The following is a 25,954-nucleotide window of genomic DNA, read 5'->3' on the forward strand; positions in this document are numbered from 1 at the left end:
CCCTATCTTGAAAACCACCCCCCCCCCCCAAAAAAAAAACTTGGAGAGGAGTCTTGGTGGTTAAGACAGTCACTGCTCTTTGAGATGTCCAGACATCCAGAGTGCTGCTCTCCACAAACAACTGACTGCAACTTCAGCTCCAAGAGATCTGATGGATGCCCTCTTCTGGTCTTTGAGGGAACCTGCACGCACACACATACATACACACAGGCACATGCACATACAATGACACATTTTAAGAATGGAAACAGTTTCTCTGGTGCAAGACAAAAGACTCCTGACAGTGGGAAGTGTCACCACTGGCACAGTCCTGTTAATGTCCTCAGTGCCTCTGAACTGCATGCTTACAACCCAGTACAATGAGATGTTTTACATAATTAAAAAAAAAACACACAAGAAAAGCTAAGCTGGAGTTAAGGCGACATTTATTCAGTTTGTAATTACATCATGTAAGGCATACAGTGGTGGCTATTGACCATATACACCATTTCTCTTAAGCCCTCCGATGGTTGGTCTTTTTGTTCTAACACATGTAAGGCAGGTATGAAGTAGACAGACCCTAATGCATTTGTCCCATCAAGGCTTGGTCAAATGCAATCACTGTCACAGCAGTGCCGACTCGAAGGTCACCTGTGTTCTGGGCCAGGGCCAAGGAAGCGTGGGCGGTGACCTTGTGATCCCTCAGGCTGTGTTCTGGATGATCAGGGCGATGCCTTGACCACCTCCAATGCAGGCCGATCCCACTGCGTATTTCCCACCTCGACGCCTAAGAAAGAATAAAAAAGTAGTTACTCAGAGCCGGTAAAACAGCTCAGCAGGTAAAGGAATGTCCACTAAGCCTAATGACTTAAGTTCAATCCCTAAAGCCCACGTGGTGGAAAAAGAGAAGTATTCCCTCAAGCTGTCTTCTGACTTCCACACACATGCTGTGGCGTGCCCCTGCCATATGCACAGTGACACACCCACTATAACGTAAATTATATATATATTGTATATAATTGTAACAAACCCCAATGTTTGTTACAACCCTTTGTAACTATATAAAGTTAGATTAATTAATTAAACAGTATTAACAGTATGTGCATACCCCCACCATATGCACACACTGACATACCTACAATAATGTAAAAAATATATATGTAACAAAACCCACATATAAAAAGAATGAGATTAATTAATTAGACAGTATTAATATTCATTCTTAACTAGCTCATCTTCCAAGTCCCTTCCCCAATCCTTGACTTTGGTTTCCAGTGACAACAGATGAAAGAACTCAGAAAGCATAATATTCCTACTGAAAAATGACAAAAAGTAACACACACACATATACACACACACACACACACACACACACACACACACACACACACACACACACACACACGAGGGAGACAGTACAGTAGTGGGGCTGGGAACCAAGGAGGGAAACACAGTGGGTTGAAGAGAAGCAGGCAGGGCAGGAGGTCATTTACAGCAATGCAGGGGTGAGGTGGGGAGGAGGGGAGGGGGAGGGGGAGGGGGGAGGAGGCAGTGCTGTGATTTGACTTGCATGGGTTCAGCCTCCTGTGTCACTTCTGAGTAACCGTGACTACTGTAGTTTGCTGCAGGAGCAGGTAATTAAGAAAGGGATCCCGTCCCGTTCATAAGAATTAGCCCGAGCAGGTAATTAAGAAAGGGATCCCGTCCCGTTCATAAGAATTAGCCCGTCTGCTCTCATCTACCAGTCGTGTCCTGTGACCTGGAGAATTATCTGAGCGTCATTTTTCATGTCAGTCACTGATTGCCATCCAATGGTCGCTCGGTGACAGGAGCCCGCCTCTGCCTGACAGGCTGAAGGGAGGTTGCAGTCTCACACAGTCTGTTCAAGAGCTTTTCTACCCAAACTGGAGAGTCCCAAACACCCAGGTCATAGTGAGGTAAAGCTCTAGCTTGCAGACTGCCAGTTTGTTCAGGTTTCTTAAACAATGGCATCTAGATCTGCACCTTCTCACTATTTTGATTTATTAAGTAAGTTTATCTTACTACTGCCATAGACACTGAAATGCATGGCCACAGAAGTGGGGCCTTGCTGTTGGTCACCAGCACTGGGGCAGCCCGATGTGCATGAGTCCCTCTGGGCACTCACTGAGTACTTTGCACAGCGCACACAGCAGACTCGGAAGTGCAGGGCTGCCTGTGAACTACCTGCGACGACCACTGCAGAGTCTCACATCAGAACCAGTGCAGGAACATGAAGGAAATACATGGAATTGTGCTGAGAAAACCTAAACTCACATATTATTGTTTAAAAGAATGACAAATTTTGGGCCTGGGAACCCTTCCAGAGAACCTGAGTTTAATCCCCAGCACCCATATGGCAGCTCACAACCATCTGTAACTCTAGTCCCAAGAGATCCAACTTCTTCTGACTGCACAGCACCAATCACACACATGGTACATACATGCAGGCAAAACACTCATACACATAAAATAATAAAAGAAAGAAATCACCCCCTCACACCCCCCCCCCCCCCCCCCCCCGCCAAAAGTGGCACATTTAAAATGCAGTGGTTTCTAGCAAGTACCTTAACTCATGAACCAGGTGTGCAGTGATTCTAGATCCAGAGCCCCCCAGCGGGTGACCCAGGGCAATGGCGCCTCCGTTCACATTGGTTTTACTGGGGTCAAGTTCCAAGCTCTTCTGAACAGCCAAGAACTGAGGAGCAAAAGCTTCATTCACCTTAGAAAGAGTTAGAATCCACAGGACCATTACACACAAGCCAGTTTTTAATGAGAAGATCTTGCTATGTTGACAGCCATTTCCCATCTATTCCTATTTAAATTAGCTCATGATGCTATTTGAATTTATCTTCAATAACTCCATATAAAGACTGTAGATCTTCAGAGGTGTGTGTATGTGCATGTGTGTGCAAGCGTGCTATAGTTTACATGAGAGAGAGCAAGCACACAAAGGCAGCTTTCATTGATATTGGTCAACATAATCATGTTTAAGGTTATAGAGAATTATGTTCCTTTTGAAACCATCTTAGGTTTAAAAATGGACACAGAGCTGTGTGGTCAGTGGCACACACCTTTAATTCTTGTGAACTGAGCCAGCCTGGGATTTATAAGCAAAACTTACTTCTTAAAAAAAAAAAAGAGTTGTCTATTTACTAAGTGATATTTCAGATCAAATGCATTCCTTAAAGAAAAGCTAACTGCAATACTCTTATAAATAGGTACATGCTAGAGGGTGTAGATTCTGTAGAGAGCCCAGAGATTTTAGAGCCAGATAGAGGTTCCAGCCTCTGTTGGATCATTTATTAGGATGTGTGTGTGTGTGTGTGCACCCTCTTTATACTTGAAATTCTACAACAAAGTTCAAGTCATTTTCTGGGTTAAATAAAGTCATGGTTAGTAGGTGCCTATCTCTATTTCCTGACACACAGTGAGTACAGCTGAGTGGCTACCACTGTTATCTGGTGCTAGGAGAGCCCTCCTTGCAGGAAGACACTGGTAGACAAGGATCCGAGCGCCACAGCCTAAGGTGCAGCTGGAACTCAGTGCTGCTCACACTGTTCACACTGCCTGTGACAACGGCTGAAATGAGTTCACAGCATCACGGTTTCACATGGTCTCTGCTCAGGAATTCTATAAGGACCACTGCAAAGGAGGCAACAGTCACAGCGTTGGGATCAAATCCATCTCGTTCTCTGTCTTACTATGTACTCTCCCAAGATGGGGTCTGATGCGCCTCAGATCAACTTTATTCTTCTGTTTTGTAAAGTGATTCTCAAGGAGTTACGCTGGGACTAGACTAGGCCCTGAATGCAGACTTCAGAAGCCCGGGGAATCGTGGAACGGGCTCTGTCCTGATTGTTTATAAGCCCAGGGATGGGCACCAGGGGCACCACAGGTGCTCTAGCGCAGGAGCTAAGTGTGCAGTCAGAGACTTAGTGGTGGACTGCTGATGATAAACGCCAACTAAGCAGTCCTCTCGAGGCTCAGAGCTGAAAGTAACCGAGGTGGAAGAAACATTCATTTTTCCTAAAACCTGGTTTCTGGGGTGAGGGGTTATTACAGAGAAAACCAGTCATATGCCTGGTCCTCTATTAATTTGAGATATCGCCTTCATTATTTTGCTTCTGAATGCTACATAGCACAAGTGTAATTACCTCCAGTTCTCAAATTCTCCAAATACGAAACATCTATTGTTCAGAATTAAGAAATTCTTCATTGCTCTCTTGATAATTAGTATTAGTTTGGTGTTTTATTTGTTGTTTGTTTTTGAGGTGGTTTCACAGTGTAGGTTAGGCTGGCCTGGAACTCACAGAGATCCACCTGTCTCAGTCTCCTCAGTGCTGAGATTAAGCTGGATTTCTTCTTTTTTTTTTTTGGATTTGGTTTTTTTTCGAGACAGGGTTTCTCTGTATAGCCCTGTCTGTCCTGGAACTCACTCTGTAGACCAGGCCAGCCTCGAACGCAGAATTCCGCCTGCCTCTGCCTCCCGAGTGCTGGGATTAAAGGTGTGTGCCACACCGCCTGACTGGCAAGCAACATCTAGATAATAATAATTATGGCATTATGTATTATTGTTATTCTATTAGGGAGACTATTTTGTCTACATTTCTACACTTTAATCTTTACAACAGGGTGAAGGTTACTTATTTCCCACTACAACACTCAGTGCCATAGGCATACTAAAGTCTAAACTATGACTATATCCTATGAGGTTCTAAGACGTTTCCAGGACTTCAGCAGGAGAAATCAGAGTGCTTGACTCACTCAGAGGTAAGGGAAGTTGACACTGTGCAAGCGTAGGAACCTTAATTAGCTCTCTATGTCTCCTGTAAAAAAGCTGGGTGTAGCAGCACCTTTGTGTAATCCTAGCACTGGGGAGGTAGACACGGGAGGATCCCTGAGGCTCACTGACCAGTTTATCCAAATGGGTGAGCCCTGGGCTCAATGACAGTCCTTGTCTCAAAAGTAAGGCAGAAAGACATAGAGGAAGACGCCCAATATCAAGCTGTGTCTACACATGTATGCACATGCATGCATATAGTGGCATGTGTGTGTACATACAGATAATAGGTAAAATACTTTTAATTCAGTGAGAGAACATACTAACCAACATGCACGGTCAATACGTGTGTGGGTGAAGAATGTGGAAAATTAACAGTACTGAAACAGGGAGAGCTGCCAGAGACCAAGGCGTGCCATGTGCTATAAAAGGAAACCACGTACGTCTACCAAATCCATGTCCTTAAGACTCAGCCCAGCTTTCTTCAATGCTCCACTGATAGCAGGGACTGGACCTATATAAGAACAAAGGCATTAGATAGAAATGCATGCCCCCTGCAGTTATTAGATTCATAGTGTTTCTCTCCAGTAGGGATTCCTTCCTGCCTTTGAAGACTATAAGATGCAGAGGCATTATCCTATTGATTACATTCACAGGGTTTCTTTCCAGTATGAGTTCTTTGATGAAATAAAGATTACACTGATGTGCCAAAACTTACTGCATCAATTACATTCATAAGGATTCTCTCCAATATGACACTTTTTGTGAGTATGAAGACTAGTATACTATGCCAAGGCTTTGCCACATTCATTACATTCATACAGTTTCTCTCCAGTATGACTTCTTTCATGTCTATAAAGATTACTGTGATATGCAAAGGCTTTACCACAATGAATACATTTATCTGGTTTCTCTCCAATATGAGTTTTTTGTGTGTGTGTTTTTGAAGATATCTGAAAATTGCAAAGCATTTACCACATTGACTACAAACCCTTGCACACAAAGCACATTTCTTTGTCACTAAACCATCTCACTGGTGCTCATGTACAATTAATAGAACCGTTTCATCATTAAAATATTGTCTTGTTTTCAAATTGTTTACAAATTGTCATCCAAGGATAGAGGAACACATGATATCTGAATAAACAAAATGGGACTCTCCTAGTCCTCAGGAGGCTGAGGTAGATGGACCATGATATCAGCCTGTTTATACAGTTACGAGCTAACCTCACAGAACAAAACTCCCTTTATACTATATAAGGAAGAAAATATCAGAAAAGTGGACAAAGGTGAAAAGCTAACCGCAGTTGACTGTGGATAAGAGACCCGCATGAGGTGGTCTATCTGGTTTTTTGGACTTTGAGCTGCCAAAGGGGTCATATGCAGGACTTACAGTCATTATAGATTACACTTGGTCTCAAGTAACCAGGCATACCGGGTGTTCTAAGGTGGAAACTATAGCCATTCACCTGGAATCTTGGGAAAAGGTGTTTGAAGGAAGAACCATTTCTAACTGGGGCAACACAGCCCAGAGCTCAAGAAAAGCAAACTGACCTACCCAGGCCTCTGAAAGAAGCACTGGCTCCCTGGTCAGCTGACCATCAGCGGCAGGGTGAGATTTCTGTAGGTTTTAGCAAATTAATGCTTTTCCCAAAAGGTAAGATGTTCAGCTATCCATTTCCTTCTCTACTTATCCTTGGAGCATGAAAATGTAAACCACTAGTTGGAAAAACTGCTTTGAGGTCAAGTGGCCAGTCAACTGTCAGCAACAGGTTGAGATTTCTGTAGGTTTTAGCAAATCAATGCTTTTCCCAAAAGGTAAGATGTTCAGCTATCCATTTCCTTCTCTACTTATCCTTGGAGCAAGAAAGTAAAAACCACTAGTCAGAAAAACTGCTTTGAGGTCAAGTGGCCAGTCTGCTTGTGTAGTGTGACCTTCAGTTTACAATGCAGTTCCACAGAGCTGCTGATTTAACAGACTCTAATTCCAGAGTCTCTATGGCCCAAGACATGAAAACAGACTGGGGAGAATTATAGTTAATACTGATTGACACTGACAGCATCCAGAATCACCTAGGATACAAACCTGTGAGAGAGCATCTAGCTAAGGTTAGGCCCTGAGCGTGCCCATGAGAGATTATTTAGATCAGGGCAACTGGGTTGGGAAGACCCACCTTAACTGTAGGTGACACCGATCCAACACACTGGTGCCTTAGCATGAAAAGAAAGAGAACTAGCAGACATCATGTGACCAGCTGCCTCAAGTCTCTGCCTTTATGAAGGACTTGAACAGAGAGTCAAAACTGAAGCCTTTTTCCTTAGTACTCCTTGATAACACCTAAGCTAGGTGTTCTGTCACAGCAATGAGACAAGTAAGAACACAGATGTTGGCTGGGGCTGCTGCTGTGACAGATACACCTGACCACGTGCTTCTCGGGGCTTTGGAACTAGTTTGTTTTTTTCTGTTTTGTTATTTTGTTTTTTTTTCGAGACTGTGGAAAGATTTGGAGCTCTGTTCTGGGCTGGGGAAGCCACTGAGCGCTGCAGACGGAGAGTTTGGTTGGCTGTCCTGGTGGGTTCTGGAAGACAAGAGTGCCGGAGCACCCAGTGGGGACCTGGCTCTCATGGTTTCAAAATGGGACTCAGTAGAGCGGTAATTAACACAGGTGTAAACAGTGAAGCATCCGTTACCACCGGCAGGGTGTGTGTGCGATGTGTGGGGTGTCTGTGCTGTGTACAGTGTGTGATGTCCGAGGCTTTTCACCTCCAGAATGAGACAGTAGGAACATTAGCGTATAAAGGTAAAAGGGCTGAAAGCCCTTCAGTGGCAATGAACAGCTGTCGGTGGAGAGGATCCACTTTCCTGTCTCAGGAACACCAGCCGGGCTGCCTTAGTGCGCTCAGGTTGCTTGTAATGGGTGCATTCTCTGGGACATACCCAGGTCCTTGCCAGGCCCTAGAGCAAGCACTCTTCCAGACACCATGTTATTTACTGAGCCCAGGAAGGCTCAGCATTCTTAAACAAAAGACCTTATTTCTAGTTGTGGCTCCTAACCATGGAAAGTGGTGGGACTTCTGGCTCCTTGTTGAGTTTCAGAGTTAACCAAGACGTTCTGTGAGAGCGAGGGGGATGGCTGAGCGGTTGGGGGCTCTTGACCTGACCTTTGTCTTAAATACTAAAACCATTTATAAAAATGAAGTCAAATAAAGTTAATGTCTTTCCATTCAGCTCCGTAAGCTTCCAAATCCCACCCACCCACCTCCACCCCATCCTCCCCACAAACTCCACGAACAATGAGCAGGGTGTTTCTACAGCTTTGAGCCATCCTGCCAAGTTCTGGTTCCTCCTTTTTCCTGGCTATAGCTCCTCTGCAGGGTTGTGGATGGCAGTATGCACAGAACCGAGGAACTGCTGTCCCTCTTCTATCTTGACAGCCAGCTTAACAACCAAACCAAGTAGTCAAAAAAGGCCCTGCTCCCAGAAAGCTCTTTGGTTCTGTCAAGAATCTGAAACCCATACCACAGGCAGGCTTCTGCTTAGGGCCTAGGGTCGCTGGTGGATGAGGCAAAGCCACGGAGTCTTAGGTCTCAAGGAGCAGTTAACTGGCTTCTTGTTTCCTTAAAGGAGGCTGATAAGAAATACTAGATTTCTCATCGCTGGGGTCAGTGCTGAAGGTGTTTACTGCCGAGCCCGGTGACTCCAGCTGGGTCACCCGACTCCACAAGGTTGAGAGAGCAGACTTTCAAGGTGTGTGTGTTTGTGTGCACACCCGCACTTGAACACAACTGTGCATGGGTGCTTGAGCAGGCATGAACAGACACACACACAGAGTAAATAAAAATTAAATAAATTGAGTATTTAGTAGAAAGTGCTTTGTTTTATCTCCTCCCTGTCTCTTTCTGAGCTGGGTTCTTGCCATGTTACCCTGACTGGACTGGAACTTGCCTCAGTTTCCCGAGGGCTGGAATTACATGTACAGCACCACGCTTACGTGTTCTTTGTTCCACTTCTAATTAACACAAATAAATAGCCTTGGCCTGAAAACTAACAGTTCCCATGCCCTCCTGTTAGGGCCAGCCATCTGACGCCTGCCCACAGTTTGCTTTGCAGAACCAGGGAGCATCACTGGCTGAACCCAGACTTTCTGAGGCAGCCCGAGGCTCGTGCGCACTCTGTCTTGTCGCACGCAAACCCTCCATTTTCTCATTTACCATGAAGCCTCACTGGACCTGCAAGCTGAGAGGACGGAGTGAGAGGATGGGGTGAGAGGATGGAGTGAGAAGATGGGGTGAGAGGACGGGGTGAGAGTCACCAGTGTCTGTGGAGCTGTGACACAGGCTCCTGAGCAGCCTTCTCTAGTCCACCTCACAACTTCACTGTGTGATTCTGCTTCCTTCCTTTCTCGTAGAGCTGGGGGCCAAACCTAAGCCTTACACAGGCTTTGCAAGGGCTCTGTCACTGAGCTACAACTCTAGTTCCCTCTATTTTATGTGTTGATTTTTACATTTTATTTTTATAATTTTTAACTATGTAGACTTATGTGGTCTGTGTATGCATGTACATGCCATGTGTATGTGCGTGTATATGCCATGTGTGTGCATGTGAGTGCTGTGGATATGCATACATGTGCATGTATGAGTGAGTATGTGAGTGTGTGTGTGTGTGCATGTGTACGTGTGTGTGCCCACAGAAGCCAGGAGGATCAGATTCTTCTAGAGCTGGAATTACAGGCAGTTATGAACCAGCTGGTGCGGATCCTCTGCCAGGGCAGTGTGCACCCTTCCCCACAGCAACATCTCTCCAGCCCCTCTGTGTGATGACTGACCTCAGGACAGTATGCCTATGACAGTTTACATGGCCTTGTTTTATCTGTTGTGTGTAGGGCAATTCTTCATAAAGATGATCTGAATAACTGATCCCTCCAAGGATCTTGATTTGGTTACTTTCCCAAGACTCTGATTGTCCCAACCGACCGCCCCCCAGTAATACCACAGAACAGTTCTCATGATAAACTTACCAATACCCATGATAGCAGGGTCACATCCAGACACAAAGTAGCCCACGACTCTGGCCAGGGGTGTGAAGTTATGTTTTTTGACGGCATCTTCGCTGGCTATGATGACAGCCCCAGCACCGTCAGACACCCCCTTAGAAACAGAAGCAGGGGATTAGCCAGTAAAAGAAGCTGGTTAATCAAGGTTCGAGCTAATGGTGAGTTAGCCACAGGGTAGAACAGGGTTGGGCCGGTGCAGAAGAGTCACAGACAAAGTGAGGGACACCATTGAAATCATTGGGTCGGGGGCTTCAGAGATCACTTAGGCATGGGGTAAAACTTCACCAAGGGACCACAGGAAAGCATGCAGAAAAGGTGGGTCAGAAAGTTTGACATCAGATATGTGTAGATGTGAAAAGACATCTGGTGAATTGTGTGAGAGGGGATTGGTATGAGGTATGAAAAGTGACGACATTAGCCAGGAGGATTTCCTGTCAACCTTCCAAAACAGTGAAGGAGAAATCTGATTATCAAGGTCCCTAGCTACAAGATTTTGTCTTTGACTATGAAAACTCAAATTAAGAAAATGTCAGTGCTTCCAGTATAAGTTAAACAACTAAAGGCTAGGAAGCTTCTGGAAGCTTCTAGACACATCTGAAGAGACTTTGCAATCATTTGGGAGAAGATGTCGGGAAGAGCAGAAGCAGTGCAGTCACACACCGAGGCATTCCCTGCCGTGACCGTCCCGTCTTTCTTGAACACGGGCGGGAGCTTCTGCAGCTGCTCCAGGGTTGTCTGGGGCCGGGCGTGCTCGTCCACGTGCATGGTCTGTTTGCCTTTCTTCGTCTTCACCTCAATGGGTGCCATCTCCTCATTAAAGTAGCCGGCCTCGTTAGCTGAAACAGTAAACGGCCACCGTCAGGGTGAATCCAAAAAGATACCAGGAGAGCCTGTCTGTCAACTTCTGATCTGTTCAGAGGGTTCTTCAGTTCTTTCTTCGTTAGCAAACTGCTTTCTCATTGGAGGATTAAACATACTGTCCAGACCTTTGTGAAATTACCATTCAGGGTGTGTATGTGGGGTGGGAGCATGGTGTGTGTGGAGTGGGGCATGATGTGTATGTATGTGTGTATGTGGGGTGGGAGCATGGTGTGTGTGGAGTGGGGCATGCTGCGTGTGGGTGTGGGGAGGTGGTATGGGGGGATGTGGACATGGTGGATGGGGGTCGGCACTTGTGTATGTTTGGGGTGTGGGGGCATGGTGTGTGTGTGTGTGTGTGTGTGTGTGTGTGTGTGTGTAAGGTCAGAGAACAGCCTCTGGTGCTGGACTACTCTTCCCACATAGCTTAAGGCAGAGTCTTCCTCTCCCTTTTTGTTGTTCGCTGCTTTGGGGGTGTATCAGGCCAGTTGGCCCAGGGGCTTCTAATGATTCTCCTGTCTCTGCCTCCCATCTTTCACTGAGAGCATGAAGACTGTAGATGGCTCTGCCACACCCAGCTTATGTGAGTTCTTAGGATTTGAACTCAGGTCCTCATGCTTGCACAGCAGGCGTTTTAACCACTGAGCCATATGCTGAGCTCCTACTTTGACTTTATTATTATTATTATTATGTTTCTCTTATGAGATGCTAGATTGACAGCTGTCTTAGAAATGGATGTAATAGCACTAAATGCATTCGACTTTTTTTTTTTTTTTGGTGAAAAGGTAAATAATTAAACCATCACAAGTTGCCCATGCCACCAAACGTTTGATGGCTGAGACAGTGACAACCTGAAGGGATGATAAGAGCTGTAACTTGTATGATTATGTAAAATGTCCTACCTACTTTGGACCTCCATGGATTATAATGGACTGGACTCATCTATTTAAGCAACAGAGTTGGTCAGGAAAACATACTACAGTGTGTGTGTGTGTGTGTGTGTGTGTGTGATATGCATGTGTGTTTGCAGACACCCGAGGTATCCTGTTCTCACTCTCTGCCTCGTCCCCTTGAGAGAGGGTCTCTCACTAAACATTAGTTTACTGTTCTGTTTACACCGCTAGCCAGCTAGCTCATAGCATCCATCTGTTGCTTCCTCTCAATGCTGGGGTGAGGCCATGCTCAACTTTTACACGGGTGCTGGGGATTCAAACTCAGGTCATTGTGCACGGGTAGCAACATCCTTACCCACGGAGCCACTTGCCAGCCCTTTACCTGAACTCTGAGATCACTTTTCAGTTGGAAAAACAAAAACAAAAAAACCTTTCCTTATCTGCCCTTATTTAGTTTGATTAATCCTATTTGAGAAACAGGAAGGATAACTTTTATTATCTCTATTTTATAGATGTTCTCTGAATAACTGTGATCAGATACCTTCTCTACAACAGAATTAGAAATCCCAGGGATGACTTGGTACTCTCTGGGCCAGGAGCGTCTTAGAAATAACTGAAACTCAGGTGAGTTGGATGACACCAGCTCCATCCTACTTACTCCTCTGAAAGGACCGACTTCATCCTCACCGCATCAAAAACATCCCCAATCCACTGGATTACAGTAAGAATAGATCAGCAAGGTTTGCCTTCAGAAGACTAACAAATTCCTTCAGGCTTTTATTGATAAGTCAGCAGATGCCCTGCTGCTTACTCTGGAGACAAGTGTGTGTCACAAGGCTGTAGTGTGTCACGAGGCCATAGTGTGAGTGTCTTGGGCTAATTAACTCCAAGTCAGTTACAATGAGGAATGGGCGGAGACATCAGAAGACGCCCAGCCAGCCAATCCGCTCCCCGTATGATTAGGAGATGGACCATGGGAAAGGCCAGCTATCTACTTCAGATCAGAAGGGACTGAAATAGACTACTGTTTCTGCAATAAGGTAAGTCAGGAAAAATACCATTTTTTTCTCTTTCCTTGAGACAATGTCTTTGCAATCCTTGGATTGCCTAGAGATTGCTAATGAAAACCAGGCTGGCCTGGAATTCACAAAGGTCTAACCACCTCTCCTTTCTGAGTGCTGGGATATAAGGCATGGTTTATTGTACTTGGCTATGTTATTTTTGATATGGCTTTATAGTTGGCAAACAAAACAACCCCCCCCTGAAAAGAAAACCCCCAAACCCTTCCTCCACTCTTGTTCTGAGCAGTCCCGTCTGGTGGGGTGAACCAAGTGCCTCACCATGGGAAACAGGACCAGTTCCGGACAAAATCTCCATGTTAACGTTGGGCCAAGTGACATCCCACCTTTTCTTTCATTAGATTTAGTTATTAACTGATTACGTGTGTGTGTGTGTGTGTGTGTGTGTGTGCACACGCGTGCCCATGCACAAGCCTATGTGAGTTTCTAGGCACCAAATACCCGCACATGCCCATGGCAGCCAACGGGCATCAGATCCATCGGAAGCTGAGTTACAGGAGGTAGTGAGCCACCTGATATGGGTGCTGGGAACCAAATCTTGGTGCTCTGCAAGAGCAGTAAGCACTCTTAATTGCTAAGTACTTCTCAGCAGCCCCAAGTACTGTGTGACACTCGTGTATTATGCCCATAGAGGCCAGGAGAGGGACTGGATCCACTGGGACTTAAGTTCTGTGCAGCAGTGAGCTGCCCTGCGGGTGCTAGGAATCAAACATGAGTTCTCTGCAGGGGCAGCCAGGGCCCTTACCTACTAACCCATGCCTTCGGCTCTCTACACTCCTGTTAAATGCGGCACTAAGTCATTTCAGAGGAGAAATTCCGCATGAAATTTTCAGTACCGGGTAAATCTGAAACCATGAACTTTAAAAACACATTACTGTATGTCCATTAAACACTGAAGGATGAACCGGCCCCACCCGCCACACCCTTCTCTCTGTACCAACCAGCTTTCCACCTCTGCTGGGACTGCAAGGCGTATCTGTCACAGTCTTCTCTGCTTATGTTGTATTTTGCAGCAAGGTTCTCTGCAGTCATTCCCATGGGGAGCTTAACATGTTGATCCGTTAATCCTGCCCACAAAGTATCTTCCAGCTATAAGGATATCAGGCAGTGATGTGTTAAGGCATTATCTTTGGAAGGAACATGTCATAATTTCTTTAGGTTTATATAATAGTCACATTTATTATTTCCAATCATATTTGATTCTGGGACACTAAGAAAGCCTAATATTTAAAAACTATCCAATATCTCACAAATCAGATGTATGTATTATGTCACTCTAAATGCAGAACTGTAAGTGTGCAAGAGGAGAATGCGGGGTTTACTCCACAATCGCAAGTGACTCCTTTGGTGAGAAGCCCAACACTGGGCACTTAGGTAGGTTTTTTCTGCAGCCCCTTGGAGCAAACAGGTGCCCAGCTTTTCCAGCCCCGCCCTTCAGTGACAGGTGCAGCTGGCTCTGTTTGTTATAACTAGACTAGGAATACTAGAGACAGAGTCACTGAGGAACAGAGAAGATTGGCAGGCATCACCGCACCATCAGAGCATCTGGGAGTTCTCTCCTCTATACTGTCCAATCCCGAGTCGCTGTCTAGGCAGAGAGTTTTTAAGTATTTGCAGTGTCGGAAAGACTCGGCCTCTCTAACTCTCCTTTTCTTAGTCTCCAAAAGGCCCAGTGAGAAAGTGGGTGAAGAGGGAAAGGCAGTTACCACGATTACAAAGTTCTCTTTGTGCAAATAAATGTACTCACTTACATTATTTTTAGTGTGCGCATGTGTGTGTGGTATGCATGTTGTGTATGTTAGTGAGTGTGAGGGTGTGTGTGTACATACAGAGGCCAGAGGGGACCTCAGATGGCTTTCTCTACGGCCTTCTACTTTATGCCTTTATCACAGGTCTCTCACGGAGGCGGAGGCTTTCTGTTTTAGCTAGGCGGGCTTGCCAGAGTATTCCTGGGATCTGTCTGTCTCCATTCCCTAATAGCAGGGTTAGAGTCACATACAGCCAGGCCCAGCTTTTTATGTGAGTGCTGGGGACTTGGCCTCAGTCCCGCATGCTTACATAGCAGACAATCTTCCTCACTGAGCGGCCTCACCAGCCTCTGGACAATGCAGAGAAACACAGGAGGCCATTAGCCTTTCCTGTGAAGTACAGTCCTCCATCACAGCTCTCAGAGGTGGAGGATCAGGGTTGTTCCTGGACAATATGATCAAGTAAATGTATGCCGATTCAGAACTTTCGGACGCCACCCCAGAAGCTGAACTCCCACAATCCACAGCAAAAATCTAGTCACTGGGGTCACTCATGAATCTATTTCTCTTCTTCCTCCACGTTCCTTATGGTTTCTTTGGCATGTGAAGTATAATCCTGTGTGGATTCAAACACTAAAACTACTGAGTTTTGACATGGCCTGTAAATTTTAAACCATACAAATGTTGGTGGCATTCCATGAACAAAGCTGGGTTCAAAATTACTCTTTTCTCCTTTAAAAAGTTACGTTATTAAAATTATTTAGATAAATAGAAGAATTTATATGAGTAGAAATACCATACCTCACAAATATCCAATACCTCACAAATCAGATGTATGTATTATGTCACTCTAAATGCAGAACTGTAAGTGTGCAAGAGGAGAATGCAGGGGTTTACTCCACAATCGCAAGTGACTCCTTTGGTGAGAAGCCCAACACTGGGCACTTATATAGGGTTTTAAATATATAATTTATATAAATTATATATAAATATATAAATATATAATTCAATATATACAAATATAATTTATATAAATTATACATAAATATATAATAATATATAAATATAAACATATAACTTATAATATATAAATACATAAATAATTAATATATAATTTAAATATATAATATTTATATAAATATATAATTTAAGAAAGTTGATGGTCCAAACCTTGAGATCTAATCCAAACTTGGTCCCAAAGCGCACGTTTCTGACACAGTAGGGGGCCTGGCTCATGCTCTCCGTTCCTCCACACAAGACAACCTCAGCGTCTTTCGAACAGATTTCCTGGTGAAAAACAAACAAGATTCCTTCTACTTTAACCAGAGTATGAGTTGAGAAATACAAAGACTTTATGAATTAGTGGTGATTTAAACAAATATTGTGTCTAAATTTACAGTAACCTAAAAAGAAATGTTTAATCTTGTTAGAAGCTAATGTTAAAGAATCTACTTAAAGACACCAATGGGCAAAGTGAACAGACCTCAGTCGCGTGTGCTAGAGTAACATACCTTACCTATTGTCTGTCCTTTGAGACAGGGTCTCAGTCTGCAGTTCACCTTGGCCAGGGAGGTGGGGTAAGCCTTCACCTCAGCCTCCTGAACTCTGAGCTTATAGGCGCAAGCCATACCCAGCTCCAAGTACAACATGCTTATTTCAGTATTAATCTGGAAAACCCACAGAGATACTAATCTCTGGCTTAAACACATGATAAAGGGCACATTGATTTAAAAGTCACAAAAATTTTAGGGGGTGTAGGGGGGAAAGGAATCTTATTAATGGAACTGGTGAACTAAGAGAGTCATAAAGAGATCCACTTCATTTTTCCATTTCTTTCTTTCCATCTCTCAGGAAAGATGCAAGCAATGAGCTTCTAAGAGGATCTGGCATTGTGTTTAAAGTTAATTCTGGGTGTGTAGAGAGCCCTGGAGCATGGTGTCACAGAGACCAACGTGAAGACAGCTCACCCATTACACTAGGGCTGCATTAACTTTGGAGGCACAGAGGGATCAAAAGCTGCAATGCCCTATTGAGGGGGAGCAGTTCTTCAGATAGCTATCAGCACATTCAGAGTCCATATGGAAGCTGCCCTTACCTGACATCCGCTCACGATGGACTGGAAACCAGAGCCACAGAGCCTGTTGAGGGTGAGGGCTCCAGTGTCTATGGGGATTCCCACTCGCAATCCCACATGCCTTGCCAGGTACGCCGCATCTGAAGAGCTCTGGGCAGGAAAAAGAAGTCACTTCCTAAGAAAGGCAGTAACAACCAAAAAGACATGGAAATGCTTTATCTGCAGCCAGTCTAGCCAGTGGGCTCCAGACACTGACTCAAAACATAAAGTTGAGGGATGATGCCCCAATGTTAGCCTCTGATCTCGGACAAACACATACACACACGCACATACATATACACACGCACATGCACATGCATGCACACACATGCACACATATGCACACACATGTACACACACACATGCATGTACTCACACACAAGACACATACACATGGGCACTATATAATACCTTTTATTACAGGAAAATATCAAATAAAGTCAATAAACCATTAAGAACTGGTTCATAGGAGCAGAGTTTTTACAGTGTTCACTACACTACTCTTTTGTAGAGGTTTGAATTTTTTCCATACTAAATACAACAATTTTGCACACTTATGGATTAGTGGTTTAGAATGTCGGTTGGAAGGGGAAGGAAATTGGAAGAGCAGCAGCCAATGTGGTGACTAGTTCATTGTTTATAGGAAATCATCTTATTTTACAAACCAATGGCATTGAACAGATTTTAGTCAATGGGTATTCTTTTGTAGTTCTCTTAGAACATCTTATTGTGTGTATTTACCAACAGTGAAGTAGTTTATTTGACTATGTATATGTGTGTATGTATTTGCATGTCTGGTACACATGTGTATGTGCACACATGTACTCATGCAGGGGCCAGAAGTGGACAAAGGGTATCTTTTTCAATCAATGCCCACGTTATCTACTGTGGTAGCATCTATTTCTTTGGAGCTCACTGATTTGGCTACTGTAAATGGCCAGTTTGCTCAGGGGATCCTGCTTCTGCCTCCCAAGAAGTGAGCAGGCCAGCACACTCACCCAGCATTCCCATAGGTTCTGGGGATCCAAACTCTGGCAGGCACTTTACCCACTGAGCCATCTCCTAACGAAGCCCCTAAATGAAGAATTTTTATAAAAGAAAAAAAATACATACTTCCGGCTCCTGCCTGAGTATACATGTGCACATACACAGGTATACCCACACATGTGTGCATACACACACACACACACATATCCACACACATGTGAACATACACACATGTGCACATACACAGGTATACCCCCCCACACACACACATGCACATATACACATGTGCACATACATTATACTCATATACATATTCAAATAAACTAGTTCATTACTGATAAGTAGGTAAATAATTTGAGACACTAGGAAGAGTACCAGGTGCAAATCCAGACCTGGGCTGGAGCGTGTACACTACGGTTCCCAGGCAGCACGGGCTTTGGTGTGGCCACACCTGTGTTCTTCAGGTGGGAAGGGTCATCTGCAAAGGGATTTTGCATATCTTTTGTAGAGACAGGGGCAGGGTAATTTTGAGTATTCAAATAGACTAACTCTGAGTCCAACTGAATGAATTCTTCAGGCCTTAACAAATGCGTTAATATATTCCTACCTCTGTGTGTTCTAGTGTGGCTCTCCACATGATGCACACAAACCTACTTTGGCTGCTGCTTTCCTGAGAATCACTTTCCTTTGTTTTCTGCCCCACCACCAAATAGAAAGGAAGATGGCCTAATATTAAGGATTAATTATTGTCTTAATTAGGCTTTTATTGCTTTGAAGAGACATCAAGAGCACAGCAGCTCTTAGAAAGGAAAACATTTAATTGGGGCTGGCGTCCAGTTCAGAGATTGAGTATTCATTGTCATGGAGGGAAGCTTGGTGGCACGCAGGCAGGGATGGTGCTGGAGAGGTAACAGAGTTTTCCATGTGGATCTGCAGGCAGCAGGAAGAGAATGCCATGCTGGGCGTGGCTTGAGCATGTGACCTCAAAGCCCACCCTCAATGACACACTTCCTCCAACAGAGCCTCCTACTCCAGGAAGGCCACACCTCCTAAGATTGCCACTTCCTACGAGCCACGCATTCAAACACAGTAGTCTATGGGAGCCAATCCTCTTCAAACCACAACAATTAACACAAGAGTTTACACTCAGCAGTTGAAAATATAAAATGACAGCACTCTTTCTGCATCTGAAGATACATCACAAGGATGGACAGAACAGAGGTGAATCACAGCCTCACACCTTTCTGTGTCCCCCCACTGTTCTCTTTGATTTGGCAGAGCTCATGTTGCCGGCATCTATCTGATTTAACATGACATGCCTCTGTAAGGCTTGTGTGCCAAAGCTATTCTCAGATCCAAAAGAAATCCTACCACAGCCAGGCATGATGGTCTGTGCTTTCAATCCCAGCAGAAGAGGCAGATCACTGTGAGTTTGAGGACAGCCTGTTCTACATAATGAGTTCCAGGAAAACCAGGGCTATGTTAGAGAGAGCCTGTCTTTAAAAATAAATACATAAAAAATAAAAAAAAAAAAGAAAAAATAAAAGAAATTCTTCCTCCACCTCTAAATTGTTTTGTTCAGATATTTGTCTAGATTGTTAGAGTGTCTTAGAAATACATAGAATGCTATACATAGGCTCACAAGTTGGTACACACACACACACACACACACACACACACCATCTTTTGTGTTAAATTATACTTTCTTTGGTCCACTTTGGATGCCTTACCTATAACAGCTATGGTGGTTTACTATGGTGGTTTAAATGAAATTGAAATGGTGCAATTAGAAGGGGGCTTTGTTGGAGTAGGTGTGGCCTTGTTGGAGTAGGTGTGGCCTTTCTTGTTGGAGTAGGTGTGGCCTTTCTTGTTGGAGTAGGTGTGGTCTTGATGGAGGAAGTGCATCACTGGGCATGGGCTCTGAAGGACCAAGTGCTCAAGCCAGGCCCACTGTCACCCTCTTATCCTGCTGCCTGATAATCTGGATGTAGATCCCTCAGCTGCCTCTCCAGCACCATGTCTGCTGGACGCCACCATGCTTCCTGCCATGACAACAATGGACCAAACCTCTGAATTGTAAGCCAGCCCAAGTTAAATGTTTTCCTTTATAAGAGATGTCATGGTCACGGTGTCTTTTCATATGACATCTCTAAGACACTAGGCAATCAGAATGTTTTGAAGGAGCACATAGCTCATTTTCCACAAGAAATCATGACCAAGCTCCTAGGAGGTATAGGTGAGCTGTAATTTGGATCTAGACTGTCCCCTAAGGGGTGTCTGTGGAAGTCCTGGCCTCTGGCTGGCGGTCCTACTCATCAGGGGTGAATCCTTTAGGAGGCAGGCCCAAGGAGAAAACAATCTATCCCTGGGACTAGGCCTTCAAAGAGTAGAGCAGATCCCTGGCCCTCTAGCTCTCTGCTGGGGCCAAGGTGAAACGAGCCTTCTCCAGGATGCACTCCTCTCAGCTGTGTTCTGTGGCCCCAGCCGAAAACAAGAGGGGCGAGTGACTGCGGACAGAAACCTCTAACTGAAACCAGGAATGAAAACAGACTTTTTCTCCTCCAATGCTGACATCTCAGGCATCTTTCCTTCAGGGACAGGAAGCTGACTGGCATACCGCCTTAAGCAACACAGAAAGCAAATGTAGTTCTCCAAAGTCTAGTAATTCTGCTTTTTAAGGAGCTTTGAAGTGGGGCCAGGAAGATGCTTGAGGGATTGAGAGGACTTGCTGCTCTGCTCTTGCAGAGGACCTGGGTTTGGTTTCCAGCCAACCTGGGTGGCTCACAACTGTGTCTAACTCCAGTTCCCAGGAATCTGATGCCCTCTCCTGACCTCCAGGGCCACAAGATACACATGCCGTGCACATACAGACATACAGGAAAACAGACACACACAAAATAAGGAATAAAATAAAAAGAAGAGTTGAAATGCATTCCAAGTTGGACAGGACATATGCTGCTCTGAGTTAAGTCTGCCCTTATTCTTAGAGTCAGTCACAAAGTCACAAATTTCAAATCCCAGTAACTATTACTGCACTCATCATGATGACAGGGTAAGGGAATTATTTTCAGAAAACTATCAAAGAAAGCCACACACATGAACCCACCCTTCCCACTCACCTGCATGACATTGCCCACGATGACACTGTCAATGGTTTCAGGTGGAACTTTGCCAGCAGACAGGGCAGCCCTGGCAGCAAATTCAGTTAAGTCAGTAGCAGAGAAGTCCTTGAGAAGGCCCCCGTAAGCTCCGAAGGGTGTTCGCTTCGCAGCGACGATAAACACACCTAATGTTCCGAGGAGGGAAAATTGCAAGCAGTCACAAATTAACCAGCACCCCTAACACATTTTATCTTCTCCATGAAATTGTATGATAAAGGACAAGCTCCAACTGGGTAACTGAAGACTTTTGTCATTCAATGATGCATAGAACCAGTCACACAGGCAGAAACAGAGGACCCTATCCTGCAGGGTCCGAGAGTTACATTGTAAATCTTAGACAACATTCTTTCTGCTTACCATGCTAGAAACATCTGCCAACTGCCTTTTCTGTGTGCTGATCCAAATAATCTCTGAACTAGAGGGCACATGTCCTAGAAAGTCCCTGAAAGCTGTCTGAGGTTCGCGACCCACCTCATAAACACTCCTCTGGGACATTCCTGTCAAAAGGCTCTTTCTAACTTTTGCTAGGGAACTTTCAATAAGAAGGGATATTCCAACATGCAAAGCAATAGGCCCGCAGACGTGTAATAACATGTATGACTGTTCTCCAGGCTAAGCAGATTTGGATCGACCATCAACCCCAGTTCTATCTATCCAAATGCATCTCAGACCTCTTTAGAGAAGTTTCTTTGTGCAGTGGGTGGTGGTTAATGCAGAAATTCAAAACTGGCAGAGAATGTGTCAGGGGAGGGCTCAGCCGTAAAACAGACATCTAGCCCCTCCCCCGGGGCTCAGGGAGGACGGGAGAGGAAGATAGAACTTCTGATTTCAGGAACTCACAGGGGCAGGGAATGTCTTCCACAAGAACAAGCCAGGCAACATTCCAGCATGAGGGAGGGAAGAGAAGAGAAGCTATTGGCTTCGGCAGAAGGGACAGTCCATTTTCTTTAAGGGTGCGTGTATTAGCTGCTTTTCTGATGTTATGATAAAATACTACGACTGAGGCACCCGGTGGAAGAAGTTTGTTTTGGCTTAAGGTTCTAGAAGGATGAGAGGCCTTTGTGGTGGAGACAGGCAGGAGGCAGCAGGAAGCATGGGAGTGAACTGCTAGAGAGACAAGGCTGTAGGCCGAGTCTGCTTACAGACTGTGGGTCACAACGCCTTTAGTGTTACATATCAGATATCCTGTATAACAGATACTAACATTACGAATCATAACAGTGGCAAAATTGCAGGTATTAAGTAGCAATGAAATAATTTTAGACTGGGGGGTCACCACAACATGAGGAACTGTCTTAAAGGGTCGCAGCACTGGGAAGGTTGAGAGCCAGTGGTCTAAGCTCTCAAAGCCTGGAGTGGCTTACTTCCTTCAGTAAGGCTCCACCTGCCACAGTCTCCCTGACTGGAGACCAAGTGTTCAGATACGTGAAGCTCTGGGGGACTTCGATCATTCGGATCATCACCACAGTGAGGCCGTCAGTCGGTAGCCCACACTCCAGGCCCTATACCCATCAGTATACATGGTAGCACAAATTAGATCCAGTGATTATTAAAGTAAAAGAAAAAAAAAAAGAGGACATGAAATTGGGAGGGGGAAGGAGGGTGTGGCTCTGGGAGGAGCTTGAGGGAAGAGTGGGAGTGAAAAATTCTTCAAATTGTAACAAAATCTTTATATATATATATATTTAAAGCTGGGCAGAAGATCTGAACAAAGTTAATCAAAGAAGACACACGGCTGGTGAACAAGTGCACGCCGAGACGCTCAGCTCTACGGTCTAATGCAAATCACAACAATGAGTTACAACCGCACAAGGCTCCCAGAGCTAAACCCCACATTTTGACACCACCAAGTACTGGGAGGCTGAGTAACAACAGGAAGTTATTTGTGGCTAGTGGATGACAAGATGAAACACTCTGGGAGACAGTTTAGCAATTTCATACAAAAACCTATCTGGAACCAGGTTTGTGCTCCAGCGATTGTGAGCTTTTGTTTTTCTCCCAGTGATTTGAAAGACCACACACACACACACACACATACATACAAGTTTATTTGAGGTTGTCAAAACATGGCAGCAACTAAAATGCCCTTCAATATGTAGTGAAGGGTCATATATGCAATTGAATTTTATTAGGCTATAAAAGAAGGAATCTTTTTGTATGGCTGCTAAGTGAAAAGCAGACAGTCTGAATGATCTTACTGAAGTATCTGGAAAAGGCAAAGCCACAGAGACAGCGAGGACACGAGCACCAGAGGGCTCAGAGAGAAGGGAACAGATGGGACGTGGGATTTTTAGAGCAAACAGTTGCTCTGCAGTACGCTGGCAATACATGTCGTTTACACATGTGTCAAAACTCAAAGCACCCCGTGTTGAACAAAGTCTGGACTCTGGTGTAAATTATGGACTTTGTTAAAGAACAATATGTCAATATTAGCTAATCAATCTTAACAGAAGTACCACACTAAGTCAGGCAAGGTGGTGCAGGTCTTTAATGCCAGCACTCAGGAGGCAGAGGCAGGTGTATCTAAACTGTCTCAAAAAAACAAACAAACAAACAAACAAAAAACTATAACCCAAACCAATTAACTAAACAAACCAAAACCAATAATCCCCACTCTCAAATGTATAGCAAAAAAGTACTTTTTATTTATTTATTTAATTTACTTTTTAATAATTATGGAGTCCAATTGGTACTGCCAATAAATATACTCGTGGGTGTAGGGCCAGTTCTGATGTAGGGCCAGCCTCCAGACAGCCGTGCTGTGTTGATCTTAATAAAGTCCCCCATAGGTTCACATATCTGAACACTTGGGAGACTGTGGGAGGTGGAGCCTTGCTTGGGGGAGCACATCACTCGGAAGCAGGCTTTGAGAGCTTACTGCAGTGGTTGTCAACCTTCCCAGTACTTTGACCCTTTAATGACGTTAACAGGTGACTTGGTTACTTGCCATAGGCAGTGTCCTGTACATTCTGTCCACTCTTGTAAACCCCAAACTGTTGAAAACAAAGTCTGTTATGATAAAAGTGAGTGGGGGGAAAGTGTAAGTAGAATCTTTGGGACTCATAGCAATTATGGTGTATGCGAGGCTGCCAGACGGGAAGTTGGAGGAGCTGGAGTTACAGGTAGTTATGAATCACCTGACAGAGCGCTGGGGCCTAAACTCAGGTTCTCTGCAAGAGCAGTACATACTCTTAACCACTGAGCCACCTCTCCAGCCCCATAAGGAAAATTTAAACACCCAGAAAAAAAAGGCCTCTTACGTACAGGAAAGGTAGAGTGATCACAGATGACCTTTGCAGAAACAGTGGAGGCTAATTTCATGTTTCTATTTGCCACAATCCAAAAGAATATTTGTGAAATATTAGTAGGGAAGTGAGTGGTAGCAATAAAAAAGAACTGTAGGAAAATAACAGACCCACAAACTTCCCCTTCACCTATAACTCACTCCTTAGATGATGATCCCAGACTAGAAAGGTCCAGTCTAATTATATTAGTTCAGCTACTTTTAAAATAGCATTGGGTGTTCAGATGCACAGAAGAGACCTTACAGGTTTCTCTCAAAAATTATTTCAAAAATCATTTCAACAGCATGCAAATATGTAGCTATTTAAAGGTCTAAAAATACTTTACTGTTAAATTAAAATCTAAAATCTTCTGCGAATTCAGATACTAAAAACGTCTTTAAATAAATAAATAAAGCAATAAACAAAAAACCCTTAAGGCAGGAAAGGGACATTGATCCCAAAAAACAGGGAGTCGGATTGTCTGAGATTTTGGCGGGTTGTGCTGTGGACTGGACAGCACAGGAACCACCTCAGTGGGAGGAAAACACAAACACGATGGCTATGGACTTCCCTGAGAACTCTGCTACATATGTACATATGTTTGTTGGAAGCAATAACCAACAAGGAAAACTGCTAGTCATCCATTTGTTTCCAGATTAAGTTCAGCACCCCCTGGTGGCTTGTCTGAGGGGTCCTGAACCTTCCTAAGCAGCAGTGCCTGTCTGGCGCTTCCCCTTATTTGATAGGTATCAAAACCTTACCTAAAAAGAATGCTCCTCAATCCTCTAAATCTGTTCTTCCCCAGTCCCCACCCCTACCCCCAGGAGGTATCATTCATTGTCAAGAAGTTTCACAAGACCGAACTTCTGGTCATTTGACATTTCTTTTACATTTACCCGTCACAGTCAGTCTGTCTACATCTTGCTGTCAAAGTTCTGGCCCGTGGTCAGAACTTTATTTATTTTAAAGGCAGAGTAGAGAACAGACGGTGCCCTCTGCGTTTGAAATACTTAGATTGTCTTCCCCTGAGTCTTTGAGAACTCCCGCACAGCGTCCACTTGGTCTCTGCACCATCAAAATAGTTCTTAGAGAAATCGCCTGTCTCTGAGGTTTGATTTGTGTTCTTTCAGCCTTGTGTCAACAGACACTCGGTGTCTTCTAGTTAAAATTTCATTTCCTGTGATGCACTGAGAGCCTGCACTTGCCTGCAGTCTCTCAAAGTAAAAGAATGGCAGAGAAAAGGGAGCAAGGCAGTTCCAAACAGACTACTACCGACTGTTTTGAGGAATCAGGGCACACCAGTGGAAATTCCCTGGAACTTCTTTGGGAGTATTTTCTTCCCCGCACACGCACTCGCGTGTGGCTGAGACCAAGCCTCTGGCTGCGGTGCACAACAGCTCAGCTCAGCTGACCACCTCGAGTTTCTGGCACCGCCTTGGCTTCCTGCAGAGTTGAGTAAGAATTCACTCCAGACCTCCAAGGTCAGGAGAATAGTCAACCCTAGTCTTCAGCCTCTGTGTTAAAAACTGCACAGAAATCGCTGTCGCCCGTGCCTTCCACGGTGTTTTTCCTTACTGCAAACAATGTCCACCCCGATCCCGGCCCTGGGAGAAGAATGACCTACACCTCGGCCTGCTCGCAGAGCTCAGAAGCCGAAGCATGCCCGGGGGCCACCAAGGGCACTAGGCTCACCTCGCAGCAGCGCCATGGCGAAGCTCTGTTATTCCGCGGGGCTCTCTCAGCTACACTAGGACACCAGCCCCAGGCCAGCCTTAAGAGTGTGGGCGGCGCCCTATGAGGCCGCACCCCTGCCCTTTCCCCTACTTCCCCATTCCGTCCCCCGCGTCACCGGGGCCAAGGTTACCCCCACTCCGTGTCACGTGTGCCCTGCGCCCCTCCTCTGGGAATTTGAGAACGACCTCGGCCGCACACCCATTTGTCTTATCCCAGGCTTCTAGAAGCACCTCCCGCTCACTCGCTCACTCCTGCAAAGGATT

General features: G+C 44.9%; 1 protein-coding gene across 1 annotated transcript; it reads right to left on the bottom strand.

Annotated features, from left to right (window-relative positions):
- Positions 1 to 408: 408 nt before the first annotated feature.
- On the bottom strand, positions 409 to 25,767 carry Acaa2 (acetyl-CoA acyltransferase 2). The gene is made up of 10 exons (XM_052155591.1): positions 25,650 to 25,767; positions 20,632 to 20,798; positions 16,508 to 16,636; positions 15,583 to 15,699; positions 13,606 to 13,753; positions 10,495 to 10,670; positions 9,799 to 9,928; positions 5,224 to 5,294; positions 2,565 to 2,719; positions 409 to 766 (listed from the first exon to the last, which is right to left on the bottom strand). Exons 1-10 carry the CDS (start codon positions 25,663 to 25,665, stop codon positions 682 to 684), a joined length of 1,194 nt encoding a protein of 397 aa, XP_052011551.1. The 5' UTR covers positions 25,666 to 25,767; the 3' UTR covers positions 409 to 681.
- Positions 25,768 to 25,954: the final 187 nt, after the last annotated feature.

The sequence above is a fragment of the Apodemus sylvaticus genome, chromosome 13 (assembly GCF_947179515.1).
Source record: "Apodemus sylvaticus chromosome 13, mApoSyl1.1, whole genome shotgun sequence".
Lineage (NCBI taxonomy): Eukaryota > Metazoa > Chordata > Mammalia > Rodentia > Muridae > Apodemus > Apodemus sylvaticus.